Raw genomic sequence first — 21243 nt, 5'->3', positions numbered from 1 at the left:
GGCTAGATTGCATCTTTGTAGGTGTAATAAATAGCCTATGATGTGTTGAATGGACACATCTAGGGGATTGAAGTTATTGCTGTGACAATAAACCACAAAACGTTTCCACTTGGCTGCGTAGCAAGCTCTAGTGGTAGGTCTTCTAGCTTCTCTAATGACGTTCATACAGTCTGGGGGAAGATTTAAATAACCAATTTCTAGGATTTCAGGAGCCAGATCGCAAGGTTGAGCTGAGCTGGATCCGGGTGCCTGATCTCTCCATGGTTCTGGGTTAAGAGGCATGGAGAGAGGTGTAACTTTTGGTGCGGTACTACAGATAGTTCCAGCAGTGTGGTGTACCACGGTTGTCTGGCCCAAGTTGGAGCTACTAGGATGAGAGTAAGAGAGTGTTGTTGTAGTTTGCGCACCACTAATGGAATGAGTGGGAGAGGCGGAAAAGCGTACGCAAATTTGCCTGACCAGTTCATCCATATCGCATTGCCTTTGGACAATGGGTGTGGATACCTGGCGGTGAAGCTTGGGCATTTGGCGTTTTCGTGGGTGTCGAAGAGGTCTATTTGTGGATGCCCCCACATTTGGAAGTACGGGTGAAGAACTTGTGGATGGAGTTCCCACTTGTGGATCTGTTGTGTTTGTCTGCTCAGCAGGTCGGCCATAGTGTTTTGTACTCCTGGGACATGTTGGGCTAGGAGAAAGATTTTTTGGGGTATGGCCCAGCTCCATATGCTCTGTGATAGCTGAGAGAGTTGCGGAGAGTGCGTGCCTCCTTGTTTCTGTATACAGTACATGGCTGTCGTGTTGTCCGTGCGGACTAGGACGGCCTTGCCTGATATCTGTGTTTGAAAAGCCTTTAGTGCTAAGAATATGGCTAGTAACTCCAGATAGTTGATGTGGAGTAACTTTTGTTGAGATGTTCACCTGCCCTGCATGGTGTGATGTAGTAGGTGAGCTCCCCAGCCGGAAAGCGATGCGTCCGCTGTCAGTACTATCTGAAGAACAGGCTCCAGGAACGGTCGCCCTTTGGAAAGGTTTTTGGTGGTCCACCACTGCAGAGAGCGATGGGCACGACCGTCTACCAACACCAGATCTGTCAATTGACCCTGGGCCTGGTTCCATTGGCGCGCTAAGCACTCTTGGAGAGTACGCATCTGGAGTCTTGCGTGAGGTACTATGAATATGCAAGAGGCCATCATTCCTATGAGTTGCATGAACACTCGAGCGGGAAGAGAGTGTTCCGGCTGACATTTGCCGCGTAGAGCCTGAATGCTTGCTATCCTGGCAGGACTGGGGTAGGCTAGCGCTTTTGAGGTGTCTATAGTGGCACCTAGATATTGTTTTACGTGGGACGGTTGCAGATGGGACTTTGTGTGGTTTACTGTGAAGCCCAGTTCGTGAAGTAACTGGATAGTGGCATGAGTGTGTTGTACACACTGGTTGTATGAGCTGGCTTTTATTAGCCAGTCGTCTAGGTATGGGAAGACGTGGATGTGTTGTCTTAACAGGTGTGCTGCCACGACCGCTAGGCACTTGGTAAACACTTGTGGTGCTGTGGTGACTCCGAATGGGAGCACTTTGAATTGATAGTGTTGACCGTCCACTACAAACCTGAGAAACTTTCTGTGAGCTTTGTGAACGGGAATGTGGAAATAGGCGTCCTTGAGGTCTAGGGTGGCAAGGAAGTCGTTTTGGGAGAGCAGGGGTAGTACCTGCTGGAGTGTGACCATGTGGAAATGGTCTGAGTGTATATAGTGATTTAGGGGTCTGAGGTCCAGGATGGGCCTTAGAGTGTCGTCCCTTTTTGGTATGAGAAAATATAGGGAGTAAACTCCCATATTTTGTTGGTGGGCAGGAACTAGCTCTATCGCACTCTTTTGTAGGAGGGATATTACCTCCTGCTTTAGAAGTGACAAATGTTCCTGTGACATTGGGCATTGTTTGGGTGGAATGTTTGGGGGGATAGATTTTAGTTTGAGGCAGTAGCCTGACCAAATGATTTGTGTTACCCATTTGTCTGAGGTGATAGTAGCCCAGACGTGAAGGAAATTGTGGAGTCTGCCCCTGACTGGAGTGGGATGGTCTGGGGAAAGTGGAGGGAAGTCATTGGGTAGGGTTGGAGGCAGAGCGGGAGGTATTAGTTTTGCCTCTGCCTTTATTGTTGTTACCCCTGTAGCCACCTCTCTGGTAACCCCTAGTGAAGGTGGATTGTGTAGGGGCTTTATAGGAAGTAGAGGCGCTGTCGGAGGGGTAGCCTCTGGAGGTGCTTCGAAATTAAGAACGGCGAAAGGAGCGCCTAGGAGGGTGTGACTGTAAGGCTCCCATAGACTTTGCCGTATCGGTGTCCTTCTTCATTTTCTCAAGGGCAACGTCAACGTTTGGGCCAAAGAGATGTTCTTGGTCAAAAGGGTGGTTGAGGATGGAAGCCTGCACCTCGGGTTTAAAACCCGAAATCCGTAGCCAGGCATGCCTATAGAGGAGGACGCTGGTATTAATTGTCCTAGAGGAGGTGTCAGCAACATCGAGGGCGCAGCGCATGGAGGTGTTGGTGATAGTTTTACCCTCCTGGATTAGCTTGTTGGGCTGTTGCATTATGGCTTCTAGCTCATCATAATGTGCCCTGTCATATCATGCTAAAAGCGCTTGGGTGTTTGCAATGCGCCATATGTTGGCAGCCTGGGATGCAGTTCGCTTGCCAGAGGCATCTAGGAGTTTGGACTCTTTATCAGGTGGTGGTGCCTCGCCTGATGCCTGGGAGTTTGCACGTTTCCTTGCAGTGGAGACTACTAGGGAGTCTAGTGGTGCGGGCCCTCTGATGTAGGTGGGGTCTGTAGGGGCGGCCTAATACTTATTTTCGATGCGAGGGTTGATGACCCTGGCTCTGACCGGGTCTTTAAAGACCTCTGGCGCGTGTTTGATAACCCCTTTAAGCATGGGCAGAATGGAAGTGGCCCTGTGTGTAGTATCTAAAGTATCTAGGAGGAAGTCCTCCTCCACGGCGTCTGTATGGAGCAGTTGGTTAAACCCCATAGTGTCTTCTGGGGGGGACGGTCTTGAAGGGTAAAGGTTGTCCTGCGGAACGTTAGGGACGTCTGGGATGTTGTAGTCGTCCCATGGGTCTGGGGAGCCTGTAGGAGTGGGGTCCCCTGTGGGTTGGTCATGGGGTCCGTCCCCTGTGTCGTCGTAGACATCGTCATCATCCTCATCCGGAGAGGGTGTGGGGGAATGATGAGGTGGGGGAGACGGAGGAGATGGAGGAGGTGGAGGAGGAGGGGGTGAGGGTAGTCTCAAAGGGGAGGTAGCAAAGTCTCTTCTCTTTGGAGGTGGAGCTGGGGCAGGCTTGTCCAGCGGTCTCTTCTTGATGCTGAGCATCAAATGTCCAGTTTTAGGGTCTTTGATAAGTGTTTTTTGGAGTGGATCGGGCCAAAATAGTTACTCTGTGAGGGGCCGATCCTTCGGCGCCGAAGCCATAGGTTTTTTAGTCTTGGAGTCATCAGTTCGTTGTTTTGAACTGTGTGGTTTAGAAAAGTCCGGTTGTTTCCTCGGTTCTGAAATGACTTTTGGCTTCAAGGTGTGGGTGTCGATGGCTTTGGATTTTTTGCTCGGTTCCGGGGATGGTGTCGGTACCGAGGAGCTAGTGGTTGTCTTCTGCGCCGAGTGCTTCGGTGTGGAGCTTGGTGCGGAGGAGGAAGAGGAAGCCATCTTCTTTTTCGGTGCCGGTGCGGAGGAGTGTTTCTCGGCACTGACGGCAGGCTGGCTCGAGCTGCTAGAAGGCTTGATGGGCTTCTTAATCGGGCCCGAAAGTGAGGTATGTGAAGCAGTGTCGTTGGTCGTGCCTAGGCCCGAGTGCGAAGGCGTGACCGAAGCCTTTTTCGATGCCGTCGAGGGAGGGGGGTGGGGATCGATGTTAGTACTCACACCCCTCTGTGCCGGAGTGATGTCCTCGCCATCTGAGTCGTCTGCTTCGGTGGCGCTGACGAGGCCCTCTTCGGTGTGCTGGTCCTCGGGAACATCGACGCCTTCTCCGAAGATGTCGTCGGGGATTGCAGTCGACGAGTGTGCCATGGTTCTCCTCGCCCTTCGGTCCCGAATGGTCTTTTTGGACCGGAAGGATTTGCAAGCTGGACCGTCTCGTGCCTCATGTTCTGGGGAGAGGCAGAGGTTGCACACCTCATGGAGATTGGTGTGGGGAAATTTGGACCCACATCGAGGACACTTCTTAAATGGAGTCCTTTCCATGAGCCAGGACCGGAGCTGAGGTAGGCCCGAAGGCCTGCGTCGACGACCGGAATCGAAGACGTCTAATGATGAGTCACGTCGAGTGGGGAGATCGCGATCGAGAACAATACCGCGGAAGGGAAGGATTGCGCGCCGATTAGGAGAACTGGAAACAGTTCGGAACCGGAGCGCGAAGAACACATCCGAGCCCGATGGCGGAAAAAAACAATCTGAGGATGAAGCCGAAGCCCATGCGCAGTATGATCCAAAGGAGGAGTCACATACCTCGTGACTTCCAAAGACTTTCCAAGAAGAAAAATAACTGCAAACATCCGGGCCCAACACCAGATGGCGATCTATGCACAGTGTGTAATCTGCAGCTCATATGCCTCGAACATTACGTTATCGGTTTACAGGTAAGTAGTTATTTGTGGGAGTTGGTGTTCTGGGGCTAGAACCAGGGTTCTCTCAGGGTCAAGGATGCAGTCTTGAAACACCCTCAGCGGCACTACAGGTGCAGAGTACTGAGGCCCAATGTTATCCATTGGGGAATAGGAAGCCTCCGGTTGGTGGCTGCTCACGAGCAGGTCACAGGGTTGTGGGAGCAAAGCTCCTGGTATTAGGCTCAGGACAAAGGGGGATCCGCATTAGCACCCAAATTACACACGCAACGGCGCAGGGGCGGCTGGGTGCAGGCTGCTGTTTTGGCATCGGGTGCCCTGTTATTTTCAATGAGGATTCTCTGGTTGCAACAAAGACAACAGGCTTGGGACGAAGATCTTCTGGAGGTGACCACCAGTTGGAGAGGTAAGTTGTGATGCCTGGGGATGCTGGGACACCGTCGGTTGGGCCACCCAAGGCCATGGGACGGCGGGTGCAGGGGTGTCTTTAGGCGTCGGGTTTTCTTACCAGCTCCGGTCGCGGTCGGGGGGATCCTCCAGAAAGAGACTGCAGGCGTCGTTTGTAGATTCGAGGCAGGTCAGAGATCAGCAGATCTCAGGTCAGGATCGCCGGGGGAGACATCCTCGTTGTGTTGGGCCACTTGAATTCGGGCCGAGGGCATCGGGTGCAGACTCGCGGTTTTGGCTGGGGCCTGAGTCTGTGGGAGAAGAAGTCTTTGGCTGGGAAGGCATGGCGGGTCCTTCAGGTTCTTGAGGCTGTTGGCTGCAGGACACACCGTGATTTTGCTGGAGCAGGTTCGAGGTGGGGATAGTCCGGTAGGGCTGGGGCCAAGTCAGTGGGTGTCCTCCTTTTCTTAGCTTAAGCACGGCTTCTTCTTCTCTTCTTCTTGACGATTCTTGTCCGAGGAGGCAAGGTTTGGGGTTGCCCCTAAATACTAGAATTAGGAGCGTTACAGGTAAGTAAAGGTTGGGACCAATGGGTCCCTTCCTTGGGGTGGGTACACCCCCTATTATGCCACCCTCCAGTCGGAGGGGGCATATGCCTCACTCTGGTTGGTGGTTCCCCCCAGCTTCAAGATGGCAGGGATTGGGAGTTGTGCTTCACCTCGCCTCCCCCACCTGAGGGGTGGGTTTGGCAAAGGTGGGCACACCTCCCTTCCTCACTTGGTTTTCCCGACGATTCTCCCACCCAAAGTGGGGGTCAGAACCGGTGGGGGCCAGTTGCTGGAAACAGCAAAGGCCTGGGGTAGCTCACAAAGGTGGCAAGCCTTTGAAGCTTCCCCTTTGTGGACCCTGCCCATCCTAGGGGAGGAAGCTTGGCACCTCGTCCCAGAATGTGCATTGTTTCAGACTCCTGAGAGCAGCAGGCTCTCGACTCAGGGGTCCAGAAACGTCTGGTGGTGGCAGGTGGCGAGTTTTTCAGGGGGCATCTCTAAGATGCCCTCCGAGTGCATTTTTCATGAAATCCCACATTGGCATCAGTGTGGGTTTAATGTGCTGAGGAGTTTGATACCAAACTTCCCAGTTTCCAGTAAAGCCATCATGGTGCTGTGGAGTTCGTAATGACAACTCCCAGCACCATATACCCTTAATGGCAGTACTGAACTTCCAATGTCTAAGAATTGGTTTAGACACTGTAAGGGTACAGGGCTCATGCACCTGTACCCTTACCACTGGTATAGTGCACCCAGCTAGAGGGGTGGCTGACCGATGCTAGGGCAGTGGGTTGTACGCATGGCACACAGGGATGTGTGCCATGTCGACTCTTCACTTTGTTCTGCACCAAAACACAAAGCCAGCAAAGGCAGTGTGTGTGTGTGTAAATGTACAGGGTCTCTAAGGCTGGCACAATAGGTGCTGCAGCCCTTACAGCCCTTCCATGGCCACAGTGCCCTTGGCACCTATGGTACCTTTTACAAGGGACAGACATGTGGCCAAAGAGTGCCAATTGGGTTTTGTTTTAATGCAGTTTTAAGGAAAGAACATAGGCCCAGAGTACCTGATTGGTAGGAACCCAGGACACACTCAGTCAAGTTACATCAACAGTTTGGCAAAATGTGGGGGCAACCATGCAAAAAGAGGGCACTTTCTTACAGTGTTGATTTACTCTAGATTTATCAAGCCATGCAGGGCCAAGCAAGGCTGCCTTGCGTGGCTTGATAAATATCAGTTAGGTTTTGCATCACCCTTGCGCCCCGATGTAAAACCTTGATAAATATGGGCCTAAGTGTCCAGCATCTATCTGTTCAGAGGGCCGCAGAGTTGCGTGAAAGCCCATTTACATTTCGTGATTTAGTAAGCCAAGTCGTTATTTAGTAAATCATAGTTTTAAGAGGAGACAAGGAAATATTGAGTACTTTCTTCAAGAAAAGTAATATGTCAAAAATAAGGGATTGTTAAGCCAGGAGAAAGCAATTTTTTCTCTGGGCACTGATGCCACTTCCTTTTCCTTTGCCAGGGTTCCATTAAGCGGTAGGAAGAAACACCTATGCTCCTACAATAGTGAGAAAAAAGTGCACTGACCACAAACAAATCGCTTCCAATTCTCTAAAAGTATCTCAGGATGATACCTGATCAATCTAGGGGTAGTGGAGGGGAAAGTTCTGTATCAAGACAAAACGAAGTGGAGGAATAACAGGGCAGCACCACCAAGTTCACTACAGACGGAAGCCCACTCGGAAATTCACTATGTTTATGTTATGTTGATTTGTATAATGCACTAATCACCCAAGAGGTTTATCCAGGTGCTTTATTCGAAAACTTTTCAAGGACAGCAGTTGAGAAAGAACCAGGCAAATAAAGCCAGAAGTGGCTCTTGAATATAGCTTGAAAAAGGTATTTTTTCAAAATAAATTAATTTTCTTTTTAAAGGTAAACTCAGCCGTGCTTTAAGGTACCCTAACCCACACATACACCCCAAAAACAATGATGCTAATCGTAACACCCAAGCAATGCTGTAAAATACCATAATCGTAACACAAACACCCTTACCGTAACTAGCCACTTCACTTACCCATCTCAATCCCTAACGCTAAGGGCTGCATTGCGAGTTGACAGGATTCAACTTCAGGGTAACTGTGGGTAGCGGTGGGGAAGAGGGATTTCCTATTCCAGTCAGTTTTCCAGCACCTCAATCTTTTCAATATGTCCCCAGAATAGGGTATTACTAGGCAGACCCAGGGATACATCGCTAAAATGTGCATGTTATTCAGATTTCAGTAAGTATCCTACTTTTTACCACTTGCTCTGAGTAGGTGGCAAATTTCAGCCGGGGAGGGGAATGGGATGGAGAAAAGTAAGCCCCGGGTCAGGGAGGAATTGCAGTGAGCGTTTCTAGGGCCATGGAAGCATGTGGGCAGGCTGTGGAAATGCTGTCTGCTCCTCATGAAGATTTTTGAGACCTTGCTGTGTCTCTGCAAGCAGCCCATGACCTCTGCTCTGTGGACTTTCTGAGTGCTGATCTGCACCTTGTAAAACAGGTTAGTGTCACTGGACCAAATTATTCCAGGGATGGAAACATCAGACAGGTCGTGGTATGGCAGAGCAGTACCCCTGATACCATTGTGGCATACTCATAATGAGGGCTTAAACTTAACACTCATGTTCACGCACACACTAACATTAACTAAAGCACTCGCCATTACCCTTGTCCCAAAAATAGCCCTTATGACTATTGTTTTCTAACCCATATGCTAACCTTTAGCCTTTCCCTAAATTAATGTACATATACTGTAAATGTCTCAACATTTTCAAACTTGTTTTGCACTGTCAATGCTTTAATCAATAATTGTAGACTCAAATACTTCTTTTATCATTCCAATTGATTTTATTTATTTCATATTCCAAAGTACAAATCCACAGGGCTCACAACGAATCAAAGAATACATGATTACTTTTATAATGCACTTCCAAACCAAAGTGAAACACCCGAAAATAGAGCTTGTGCAGAGCATGTCCACCTCCCATTAGTAACAGGACAAACTTGAGTATGATAGTAGGAATCTTCCTAAATATTGAGTTCTTCATGACTGACTACCTTTCAGAGTTTGCTGTTCAGAAAACATGTACTGCCCACCTGAGCACTTAGGGATAGGTCGGCAGGAGATATTACCATCGTCGCTAAACTTAGAAGCCCAAGTGAAAGTAGGTCATTAACTTTCCAGGCTCCAGCAGTGCAACACACCTGAGGTGGCATGAGAAGCAACCCATTAAGAAGGAATGTTAAAGACCTCTCTATGCATTTCTTGAAAAGATTTGCAACACAGTACTTTTTGTTTGAGGCTCAGCAGTTTAATCCCCAAACTCCTCAATTGGAATCAGGACAAAGAAACGACTGTGATGGCAGAGTTCACCAGCCCTCTACAGGAATGATCCTAGCGAGGTTACGCCTTCAGACGTAGAATCCAGTCAAAGAAGTAGAAATGGAAACTCTCCAGGTAATACACACCTGGTTGTTCCCCTTCTGGTGAGGCCAGTCCTCGTCACCAAGTGTGTGGTGAACCATAAAAACCACAAGAAGATGAAGTGTTGTAGAAGCTTTGTTTTCACCAGAGGGAATCATGTACAACCGCTCATTCCAAGAACTTCCAGCACTCTCCCAACCCAAATCACTACATTCCATACAAAAGATTCCACATAGATTCCATAAGGATGACATAAGAAGGTTCTTACCTTGTGTTTGCGAGAACACTAACACTACACACATCCTCCCCTGTACAAAATAATAAAATAAAAATCATAGTAATCTAAAAAATATAATAAAAATACAAGAAACACATATGAAAGTTCAGCAGTTTACAGGGAATTACAATAGTGGTTTGTAAACTCATATTCATGTACATTAGAGAGGACAAGGCACATGCAATTAATACTTTGTGTACAGCTCGAAATATATATACTTTAAAGAGTACAACGAACTTGAATTAATGCTTCTCACATACACAGTCTTCTAACTATACTGGTGGCTTCCTGTTCCTTTTCTGTTCAACAGGAACAGGACCATCATCCCTTCTCTCACAAACATCCACGATACAATTATCATCCTGAATGAGCTTGTCAAAATAAACATTCACAGTTTCATCTTATATCAGCATCCTTATTGGTCATCACTTCTGAACTCCTCTCATGTTCATCATCCACACAACACTCGTTACTCTACCTTCCATCAGAGTTCTTTTTCTAGAATTCTTCTTACATATTCTTAAAACCAATGGCAAATCAATTTAGGTTCGATACCCCATCATCACTTAATCTGACTGCATTCTTTAAAATTTCTACCACTTCTCTCGGTTCCAAAACATTTCTTTCACCCTTAGGTACCTTACCCAATTTCTTCATTCCTACCCACTGAACGATTTTAATTTCAACATCCTTGACCTTGTTCTTAGTATTAAATGACTCCTTGTATTTTCAATGACTATCTTTAATCCTATCTGGAAGTTCTACTTCTCATAATTTTAAATGGTGAAATAATACTGGCACAATGGTTGAATGACACCTTTGATGAGAGTAAACATCTCCATCATATTATTACCAGTTGGATTGTATAAAAATGTAGTCTTATGTTGCATGCCAAGTTTATTAAAATAAGCTTGTGCAATATTAAAAATAAATTGACCATTATCACTAATGATCATTGACGGAATACCTTCCAACAAAAACGTTTGGCCTAAAAGTTTTAAAACAGTTTCAATATAAGCTTTACTAACCACTTTGACCATCGGCCAACGGGGACAAGCATCTATTAACACTAATTCACTGTTGTTGAATGCTAATGGGCCCCATAATGTCCGCAGCTACATACTCCCAAGGTCAGTTGAGAATAGACACATCACACATTGGTGGTTTAAGTTCACAGTTCATAGTTCAAACAACCTAACACTCCTCTCAAAATTGATATCAACCCTTGGCCACCAAAAAAACTTTAGGATAAACTTTTTGTCTGTTAAAAGTCCAAAATGAACTTCATGACTTAGCTTACTGACTTGATCTCTTAAAGAGGTAGGTGGAATCGACCTCTTAGTAACATACCATTACAATGAGATCATTTGAATTTGATTTCCCAATATGGCCTTTCCTCCATACTCAGACAATTTATATTAGACCAACTGCTATCGACAAATACCTTATACCAATACTTTCTAAACTCCTACAGTCATTCCTCTTTATTGATGGCCAAAACACCACTGCCATGAACAAGAGCAACTTGTGAGTCATTACACAAATCCTCCAAGCATTCTTCTAATTGCACAGGGGATCTAGAATGAAAATTTGCAAAATTTTCTTTTCTATTTACATACTCTACTCTGTATGGAACTTAATTGAAAATGATGCAATTCTTGCAGACGTTTTCACCCTTCCTTTAGTGGTCAGAATCTTAATAAGTGGTTTAGAATCACACCTAATACGAAATTCTTTACACCAAATGAAAGCTCTGAAATGCTACGATGCCTCCACGCACCCCAAAGTTTGTCTCTCATTGAAAGAGTATTTTTCTTCAGCTGGAAAAAGAGACCTTGAGGCAGAGATAATAAATGCAGTAATGTTTCTACTCTCTCTGTTCAGAGAAACTTGGTGATACGGTGATAATACATTCACAGTAGAAAACCAATTTGTGCCTTTCACCACAGCCAACATTTTTCATTTTTAGCAATGGAAACTGGTCTATTTTAATGTTATTTACATGGGGAAGATCGACACACAATCGTATCTTACCACTGGTACATCTAATAATCACCAATGTGGAAATCCAGTCTAATGCGTCAACCAGTTCAATGATGTCAGAATTCATGAATTTCTCCATTTCCTTTCACACTTCATCTGGCAATAACATGGAAATATGTCTTAATTTATGTACTCCCGGTTGGGCTTTTTCTTATGACAAGATTTTGTGTTCAAACCCCAAAACCTAACAATAGTTCTAACAACTTCTATAAATGTTACCAAAAGCTTTTACCCTTTGTTTCACCGTCATCTACCACCAGAACCTGTTTGGGACTGTTTGGGTCCAATATAATGTGCAAATGTCCCTGATCTGCCCACCCAGCAACTGACGGACACTTCTTATTTATGTATAGTTTACCAAGAGTCTGCCTGATTTTGAACATGACATTTTTATTCCAATAGCCTAACACTCCTCATTTATCGTCATATACGGAGGTCTGCAAAGATGGTTAACTGCACACCACTGATTGTCTTGTTACACTCTGCCTTTCTCTTCTTAACCATCTGGTCTTCCACATTCAAAATTAATTTCTCATGCAAGCTCATAACGGTACTCCAAGATTCCTCTTCATTGAACAAACTACTCTACTTACTGTAAACACACTTAACGTAACTTCTTTTCTTTTTTACAAACCTTGGCAAAAGATCTGAGTAGCCCAGTTACAAAATGTTTGTTTTAACGCAGGACAACACTTACTGTAAGCCAAATGTTCCTTACTTAACACCTATAATCTCTTGCTAAATCCCTAGTTTTGCTTTTATTCAAAACCTTATTTTAAGTTTTGTCAAAACGTTTCTTAATCCGACCCTTAATCTTGCCCACAATCTCACTCTTCATTACTTTTGACTCATTCCTAGCACATCTTCCAGACATTTCTGCCTTGCATGCAATGGTTAGAATATATTTCAAAATTGAATCACCATTGACCCACAGCCACTCTTGAACATTAAACACATGCATTACGACTTGATCCCTAATTAGTTCTTCTTGTAAAGCCCCAAATCTACAATCCATAGCAAGCTTTTTGAGATCAGTACCAAAATGATCAATAGATAGATTCTCCTCTGGTTTGTTTTCTTTGGAAAAACATAAATCTAGTAATACCTATGTAAACCTTTGGAGCACAGTAGTTATCAATATACAATAGCGCACAAGCAAACATATCTTCTTCTCTAGCTGCACCCTGCGCAGATAGTTGATTAAAAATCTTGAATCCTTTAGGATCCAGCGAGTGCAACAAAACTATTTTCTTCTGGCCCACCAACATGTCATTCATCTCAATGATGGTCGCAGTATAATTGAAAAAATACTCCTTCTATTCTAGCCACCTCTTGGTGGGTTGAACACGAGAGGGCCGAAATACTAGCGATTGACTAAGAAAGACATTTTGAGTGCTCATATTTGCTCAAAGGAAGGAATTGTTCAGTGTCCAAATTACACCTAAAAGGACAAGTCCACTCTCCACTCGTCACCAACAAAAGGGCACAACAAGAAACAATTGTAATTAAGAGAACAGCTCAAATGAACAATGGCTGAATTGTATTGAAGAAAATAAGAATAATTTAGTAGATTGTAGCACCCAAGAAGAACAGGAAAATATCACCCAACAGTCTGCAAGATCACAAATGTGAATGAGTCTTCTAATAATGGTAGTCAAGAAAATCAGTGTGGAAGCTGACTGTCTGCACTGCAATAGTGCAGTCACCTCATCGAATGTAACACTGGTTGTGCCGTAACAACCATAATTCCACTCATATATAGAACAGGACAATCCAAATAGAAGATGGACACACGAAATGACCTGTGCGTGATCTTGTAACTTTGTAGCTTATTAAGTAAGTAAAGCATGCCAACCCAATCCAAAATGGCTACACAAAATTAACTTGCATGACCTCATAGCTTGCAGCGTGAAACACAGTGAAAGCTTTTTATGTGTTTAACAACACAGACTGGAGCACACCGGTGCACTGTTGAATGGTGTTACTCGGTGTGTATGGCCACAAAACGGCTTACAGCTTGCGCGGCCCAGAATGTCGGATCATGCAGAACCTGCACACAATCCCCAGACTACGAACCCAGAATATGTCTAAAGAAACAACTGAGATGGCTGGGGTCATCAGCTCTCCAGAGAAATGATTCTAGGGGAGGTGACGTCTTCAGACAGAGAATCCAACATGTAAAAATGGAAACTCTCCAAGTAATACACCAGTGGTTGCTCCGTTCCGGTGAGTCAGTCCTCATTACCACAACTGTGTGATGTACCATACAAACCACAAGATGAAGAGTTATAGAAGCTTTATTTTCACCAGAGGGAATCATGTTTACCCGATCACTCTGACAACCACCAACATGCTCCCAAACCAAATCATTAAATTCCATACATAAGATTCCACCTAAATTCCAGTAGGATGACATAAGAAAGTTCTTATTTTGAGTTTATGAGAACAATAATACACAGCTTAAATAGTAATATGATTACACAGTCGAAGACTTTACTTACAAAGTTTTGTAACCCAGAACGTTTTGTTGGAGACATGGCAAAATGCTGGGATTTACCTGGTCCTTCGAAGGCAGGTTAACTATTAAAAGTGCTGAAAAGGAAATAAAGTGGATGAAGTGGTCAATATAATTAGGAGGGTATGGCCAGTGGAAATTACTTCTCCTACTCTCTATTCCTCCATTCACGAGTGCCTTTGAGGCTCGATGTACCTGAGTTTAGAGTTTGGAGTCAAAGTATTTGTTAGTGACTTCCGAACCTAAAACTGAGATTTTTTTTGTATTATTTGACCTTTTTGCATTATTTTTAGTTTGCTGGTATTTGCGATGTATCTGCTTTTGTACCTTAGTATAAATGGATTTAAAACAAAGAAGAAAGATAACACACTGTTGTGTCACAGTTTATGTATAGAATGCGGACAAAGTGCAAAACTGGGTGTGGATAGAGGTGATGCTACAAAGTTCATTTAATATATTTTGTGAATACTGAATTGCAAAGTACATATGACTTACTTCCACATCTGTGAATTCAAGTGTTTTTCAACCATGGAGGTCAATGCGTATCTAAAGCGATCCCATCGTCTATCGAATACAAAGTACCCTCTTCCCATTAAGCGACTCCCAAAGGAACACATCTAGATGAAGAGAATTACATATTAAACCTGGACAATGAATTAATGACAGTCACAACATACAAAAAAAAAAGCAGCGCATGCAGAAGTGGGCTGTAATGCTGCCATTTCTGCCAGCTATGTAGGAAGCTTTTGTCTTGTGCCTCATTATTCTGTAGTATTCTAATGAATAACAACAATATTTTTACAAAAGAAAATATTGCTTTCAGGGCCTTGCAGGCAAAATCATTTTATTTTTATTGGTTCACACACAGTATCCCTAACATCTATTTCATCTGTGTCCTTGATTACAAGCGCGAATTTTCCGGTGATTAAGGAATTCATACAGAGCAAATGTCAGTCCATCTTAGCCTGCAACTCACCTCCATTTAATGAAGATATGGGATACAGTGAAGCTGAACAAATGTAATGTCAATACAGCAAGTGCATCATTATGAGAAAAAGTCAAGATTAAAAAGGGTGTTGGCGTTCAACAAAAATATCTGAGTTTTATCAAGGATAATTGCCATCCTCTACGCTGCTTTTGTAAACAGGACAACGGTGACAGTGCCATAGATGGTGTTTTGAAATCAAAAATTTAAATTGAATGGAACATTTAAGAGATAGCTTGAAACAAAAACTATTGGACTGGTACCATTTAAAGTAAACATCTACCTAACAAAAAGAAAACCCCTTTGTCAGACTAATAGTTAAATCTATCCAAGCTCGATCGTGGCAAACTTGCATAAGTTTGGATAACTGTGGATAGATTGGGTGTGTATGCGCCTGGATGATATCGCTTTGGCATTTGGTGATTTACAGTGCACACAATAAGGTCTCCGTATGGCATTCCCACCTCACAAATATTTTATACATAATTATTTGATTTAACTCCCACTCATGAGAAATACCCAATGATTTGCTTAACACATCAACTGTGAAATTTGTTCTCATGGCAGGTGATGTGCCAGTAAGAAAATCTGACTGAGTTTCACCCATTGGTATATGTCTTGTACCTTCTGGCAGTGTGTGTGACTTTGTGAGGCCTTGGTTGTCCACAAACACATGTTTTGGTTTTGCCTGCTTGAATTTGTATTTGGTTCTGAAAAGCCTGCAGTACCATGTGGACAGTCATCAGCTGCAGGATATCGATATGTATGCCTTCCTCACACTTGTAAACTTTTTAAAAGTGCCTCTGACCCAGTGTGAGGGAAAATATTATTGTCATAGTTGGAAATGGCTGTCTGAATGGTCTCTCCTTTTTCTTGCAGTCTTGTTTTCACACTTTAAACCTTTGTTCACTTTGTCACGGACAACTATTAGATTCTCTCAATCCCCTAAAGATGATGACCACTGGGTTGGATTGTAATCCATTCCTGTATTAGATACATGTAAGAGTGCATGAGATATGAGATGAATACACAATGCCATCATTATTAATAATTTCACAATCATGCTCATTGACAGAGACTGTGGCGTCTGGTAAAAGTGACACGGATCCTGGATTGGGTGCAGTCTGTGTGGTTTGTCTGTCCTCTGCACTCATTCTATTGCAAAAAAATCTTTTATTGTCACCGAATGCTGGACAATTGTTACAGAAAGGCGGCAAATTGCAATTTGTACAGCAATTTGATCACCTTGTTTATACTGTATATGCATTGTTGGAACAAATCTGCCTTTACCAGTTAGTCGTCCAGCTAAGGATACACATGCATGGTCTGACTCCTTTGATGTGCTTACAACACAGCTAGAAATGTTGTAAATACTCGTAGGGTCAATTTCATGCCTTAGTGTTCACGCTGATTTGATAGCACTTTGCCCCTGCCACAAAACTTAAGCATTTTCGGTGCTTTCAATGCAAGGAGATGTGGAACCAGGCATGCATCTTTGATGAATAATGTTGCCAAAAAACCCTTCTGCTTCAACACATTCATTATGCCATACATTATCAACCTGAATTTCTGTCTTATAACATATCAGTTTGAAGTTTGCAAGTCCTAGTGTTAGTCTAACGTTTACCTTTGGAAAGTACAGTGAATATAGTCTTTGATTCCTTTCTTTATGCAATACCGCTTCTATTGCTCCATACAGCATTAATGACTTTACTTCTTCTAACGGGGTGAAAATTATCTTTTCAAATGTTGGTCAATTTTGGTTGTATATGTCATGGTTTCTCTGTCAATTCAATGCAGTAGACTTTTTTATTGTTTGTCAAACACTTGTGACTTAGGTGAATAGTCTCTCCTTCACTGGTGTCCATATGGTTGGGAGATGGGAGTTGAAAGCTAGTGTCACTTGCTAGCAGAACGTTTTCGATTCTACCCTCTGCCTTTGTCCATTCAATGAAATATCTGCTTGTGTCGGTGTGATTGCTGTCATTGTGCTGTTGTTAGATGAACCCATTTTTTTGTTTAAATTTGTTTAACTGTTGCTGATAGGTTTTTGACCCCAACTTTGGTAAATGCTTTGATAGCCCTTGCAGTCTCATTATCTTATTCATCCTTTTAAGGATTTTTTGCCTGAAGTGATGAACAAGGTTCGCCATCCACTTTGGTATCCTTAAAGCTTGCATCTAATTCTAATTTAAAGTCACACACCCTAAGTGGAGTCAAATGTGAAAAACAGAGCTTGTACATAACAGCATGCTTACTATTTCTGCAACATCCAGAGAAAATGTCAAACATGCTTTTGACCTTTCTCTACGGTTGCCTTCCCTTTCTAAGTGCTCTGACAGTTGTTGCAACACTTACTCTATTCCCCCCCACTGCTGGTAATCATACCATCTTAGAAGTGCATTGAATTGAAAATGAGCCATTGAGATGCTGCAGATCACTCCATTGTTTCCCCACCACATAATTATCTGGCAGTTGGCCGGGACAAGAAGAAGGTTTCTGAGACCTCTTTCTTACTATTGTAGCAATGACTGACTCAATATAACTTTTAATAAAAATAGAATCCTGAGGCGATGTTCTGCATTTTTCTTGTTGGTTACTGATTTATAATATTATATATACATAATCACAGATTCACAAAATCAAAACGCCGGCTTTCCAAGGAGATGTTGGTGAGATTTATTGAATCGTACAAACGTGACGTGTTGCAGCACAATTGCGATGCGCCCAACCAGCTCTCAAAACAAATAGTGAAGGTGAATAATATATTATGTTTGCATATACTGATTACTGCATAAGGGAATCCTCAAATCCTCTTGCTTGGGTGTTTTTTAGGGGTTATAGTTTCAGCACTATAAAAATGTTTTTGCTTTTTTGTTTTTCAAACTTTCATCAGGGTAATTTTTTTCTAATAAACACTCTTTTTATTTTGTTTTGAAAAAACTGTCAAGTATAACAAAACAAATTACAACATGAACATAAAATGACTGCTAAACTAACAACATAATTATCGTCTTGTGAACTGACAGTCCACTTTGTACACATTATATTTCTCATTAGGCTTGGAAAAGGTCTTATCTATAGATCAAGTAGTGTTCATTTGGAAGTGCTCCTAACATCGCCCTTAAATTCCCAGTGTTTATCAGAGCAACACCAGGCCATACATATTAGTTGTTTTAGCTTCAAACACCAATCCATGCCCCACAACCAGGATGTGGCATTCTCTAGCCTTGTCCGACCTCCAACATTTAGCAATGTCTTTTGGCCAGGAGGGTGCCTATTCCCAGCACTGTTCTCCCTGCGCTTGGGCCGGTCACATCTTGTAGGATCCCTAGTCAGGACAGCCTCAATGAAGGGTCAATATTACTCCTCAGTACCTCACTGAAAGTGTGCACAACTATTTCCAGAAAGGACTATATCAAGCGGAACCTTTCTCATGTTTACCTGTGACATCTAGCACAAAGGAAATAATGCTACTGCTTTCCAATGGCGGCTAGGGGTTAATGCCTTATATGATGACAATTAAGTTGTATCAGCCTGAGTTTATCTGATATGGAAAGTTCCCAAGGGGCAAGTAGGGTACCTTTCCAATCACCCCATCCAATGATCTGATTAATCAAGATTATTCAGTGTCAATGAATCTCAAGCAGCTCTTACTCTCTGAGAACTAGGGACTAGCCTTTGTATACCGTGGAGCACATTTGGAGGTGTCAGTTTTTCTAAAGGGGAGTCACGATTGGGAATTTGTTAAGAAAATAATTAAAACTCTAACTTTTGATGGATACAGCTCCACATGTATCCTGTGTTCAAAGCAAATGGGTATAAGGTTGTGTACTTCACAGTAAATAATGTGATTAAAACTTAATTGGCTTAAAAAAACACAAACATTTTTTATAGCACTGAAGCCAAGTGACGACATAACAGTACATCAGTCTGAACACTTTTGATAGGACAGGAGTAATAAAGAGTTCATAATACTCTAGCTCCACAGAGTGTCCTGTGGCCGGGACAAGAAGTGTCCTGAGTGTAGGAAAAAAGCAAGCAGATAAACAAATAGTAGAGCGGTAAGGATCTTATGTAGCTTGCTATTGGGCACAAAATGCTTTGACCTACACTACACCAGTTCAAGTAAAAAAGAAAACTGCGGACATACAATTAAAATAACTTCCATTATTTACCAGGCATGACCTGAAATGGGGTTGGTTGTATCTTATCGGAAAAATCTTTTTACCACAAAAGGAAACCACTCCTACATGAAGGTGTGGGCATCCATGTGGGCATTTCCCATTTTTAAAGCCTTTATTATTTATAGAGGAGCAAAAATGTTTAATGGTAAATACAGATTCGTTGTAATATACAGTCTCGCGCAGAATGTGACACAGATAGTAGTCACAGTTGCTTAATTGGTATATGAGTAACTGAAAACTGTGATTTTTCTTATACATATATATGGCAATTCCTGAGAGACTACTTGATACACTAGTCACAAGTTACTAGTAAGATCATTATTATGGAGAAGGTACCAAGTGGGATACCTCTCATGTATGCTGAGTTCAAAATGCATGGGTTTGCATTATTTGCAAATGTATTTTTGGCAACCATGCAAACATAAGGGCTGTTTCAAAGATGTTAACACTGGTCAATGAGATGTGGTGGCTGAAGTCCATATGGTTATTATGCAATGCAGTCATAATAAGGCACAAACTTTTGTTTTGAAGCATAAAACAGAGCAACATAATATACCTACCTTGATTGGTCTGGGATGGTGTCTAGAAAAAAGGCAGTCAAGTTTTTCTGGTTCTTCATCTACACCTGGGTCCTCTTCTTCACTGGATAATCTGCTTGCCAGGTTTTCTCCCACTGGGGTGACTAGAGGCTGTGGCAGTTGTGCAGGGTGGGTTGCAGAACTGTTGATATCTAGAGTATTTGCACATGATGACCTAAGGAAGGGAAAATGTAAACCATGATGGTATGAAGAAGCAGGTGGACTACATGCTAGATACCAATGAACCGTATACTCTTTTCTGTGATGTGAAAAGAGACCCTGCTAGCCCCTCCCTACTCAAACTATGGAGAATAATATTTTTCATCCAACGTTCTGAAGATGTGAAATATTAACTGAAAATAAATGTCAAAGCATGTGAAAGTGTCTATGATCCAAAAAGTCACAAGTTGCATTACTGCTTTAGTAAACGTAGGCCATTTCAGTTAGGACAGCATCTTCCACATGCACTATGGAATCTGTGTCATAGAAGTACTCCATATCAGTATGAGACTCAGAAAACAGCACCTAATTATTGTATTTATATTCACTGAGCATCGAGCAATTTTGACAAAAAATGATGTACAATTACAAAGGTGTATACAGTTTGAGTGATGATATTTAGGGCCTGATTATGAGTTTGGTGGACGGATTACTCCATCACAAACACAAACGTGATGGCTATCCCATCCACTCTATTACGAGTTCCAGTATGTTCCATTGGATATAATGGAACTTGTAGTACGGTGGACGGATATCCATCACGTTTGTGATGGTTGCGATGGAGTAACCTGTCCACCAAACTCGTAATCAGGCCCTTAACGTTTTGTGAATTTGATACAAAGGTGAATAATGACTGAGACACAATACTCAAGACACTGACAAACATTTAGCATATACTCATACTGACACCAAGGTGATAAGGAAAATTAGACGAGAGAGAGTATATAGAAAGGAATTAGTTGTGGCCATTTATCAGACTAAGAACAATATTCTAAGAACAGTTTTAAAAGTCGGAAGGGAGAGAGAGAATCCAACTCTGCTGAGAACTAGCTACTTTAATGTGGCCCTTGTAGGTAAAAGGAGAGAAATCAAGATGTTGTGTAGGAAGAGCTAGCAGTCACAATGAGGTTCAGACCTTTTAAGTGAAGACTGTGTGGATGCACATATCGGGTAAATATTCTGGGCAGGTTATCGGGGGTAGACCGTTTATGGTGAGAAATTAATCTTAGGGCAATTAGGGAGGCAAAATAAGCACCCACTTAAATGTTATTAGTGTCTGTAACATGGGACATTACCAACTAAATCCTAGCTTGTTCAGCAGCGAATCCAAACCATATAAAATATAACTGTTATTTTAAATGACTTTTCTGAGCCGTGCTTGTCTTCTGAACAGAGCACTTTATTAGTGCCTCTTTCACAGAACAAGTGGTCATTTGGGCCATTAATCATACTGGTAGTGGTAGAACACCAGGCGGCGATGGTTTTCCTGCTTGGTTTTAAACTGAGTTTGTGGATTCCCTGATTACCTGTTTTCTGGACATTTTCAGTTGTGGAATGAATGGATAGCATTCATTGATTAGGCTGGGCATCAAGGCATTAATTAAAGTGTTAGCAGAATGTCCCTTGGTAGTGATGGCTACAA

The 21243-nt window shown here is 43.0% G+C and overlaps 1 protein-coding gene across 4 annotated transcripts in view; it reads right to left on the bottom strand.

Annotated features, from left to right (window-relative positions):
* ATXN7L1 (ataxin 7 like 1) overlaps positions 1-21243 on the bottom strand; it is a 226305-nt gene that overhangs the window by 40346 nt on the left and 164716 nt on the right. For 3 of the 4 annotated variants that reach the window (XM_085654142.1, XM_085654141.1, XM_085654143.1), the window contains exons 6-7: positions 19584-19776; positions 14347-14468 (exon numbers count right to left, since the gene is read on the bottom strand). In XM_085654142.1, the coding sequence (XP_085510268.1) occupies positions 14347-14468; positions 19584-19776 (315 nt within the window). Of the gene's footprint in view, positions 1-9284; positions 9325-14346; positions 14469-19583; positions 19777-21243 lie in introns of all 4 variants that reach the window. The other variant, XM_085654144.1, reaches the window with a different exon arrangement.

Source organism: Triturus cristatus, chromosome 4_1 (genome assembly GCF_964204655.1).
Source record: "Triturus cristatus chromosome 4_1, aTriCri1.1, whole genome shotgun sequence".
Classification (NCBI taxonomy): Eukaryota; Metazoa; Chordata; class Amphibia; order Caudata; family Salamandridae; genus Triturus; species Triturus cristatus.
This window is presented reverse-complemented; position numbering and strand designations above follow the sequence as displayed.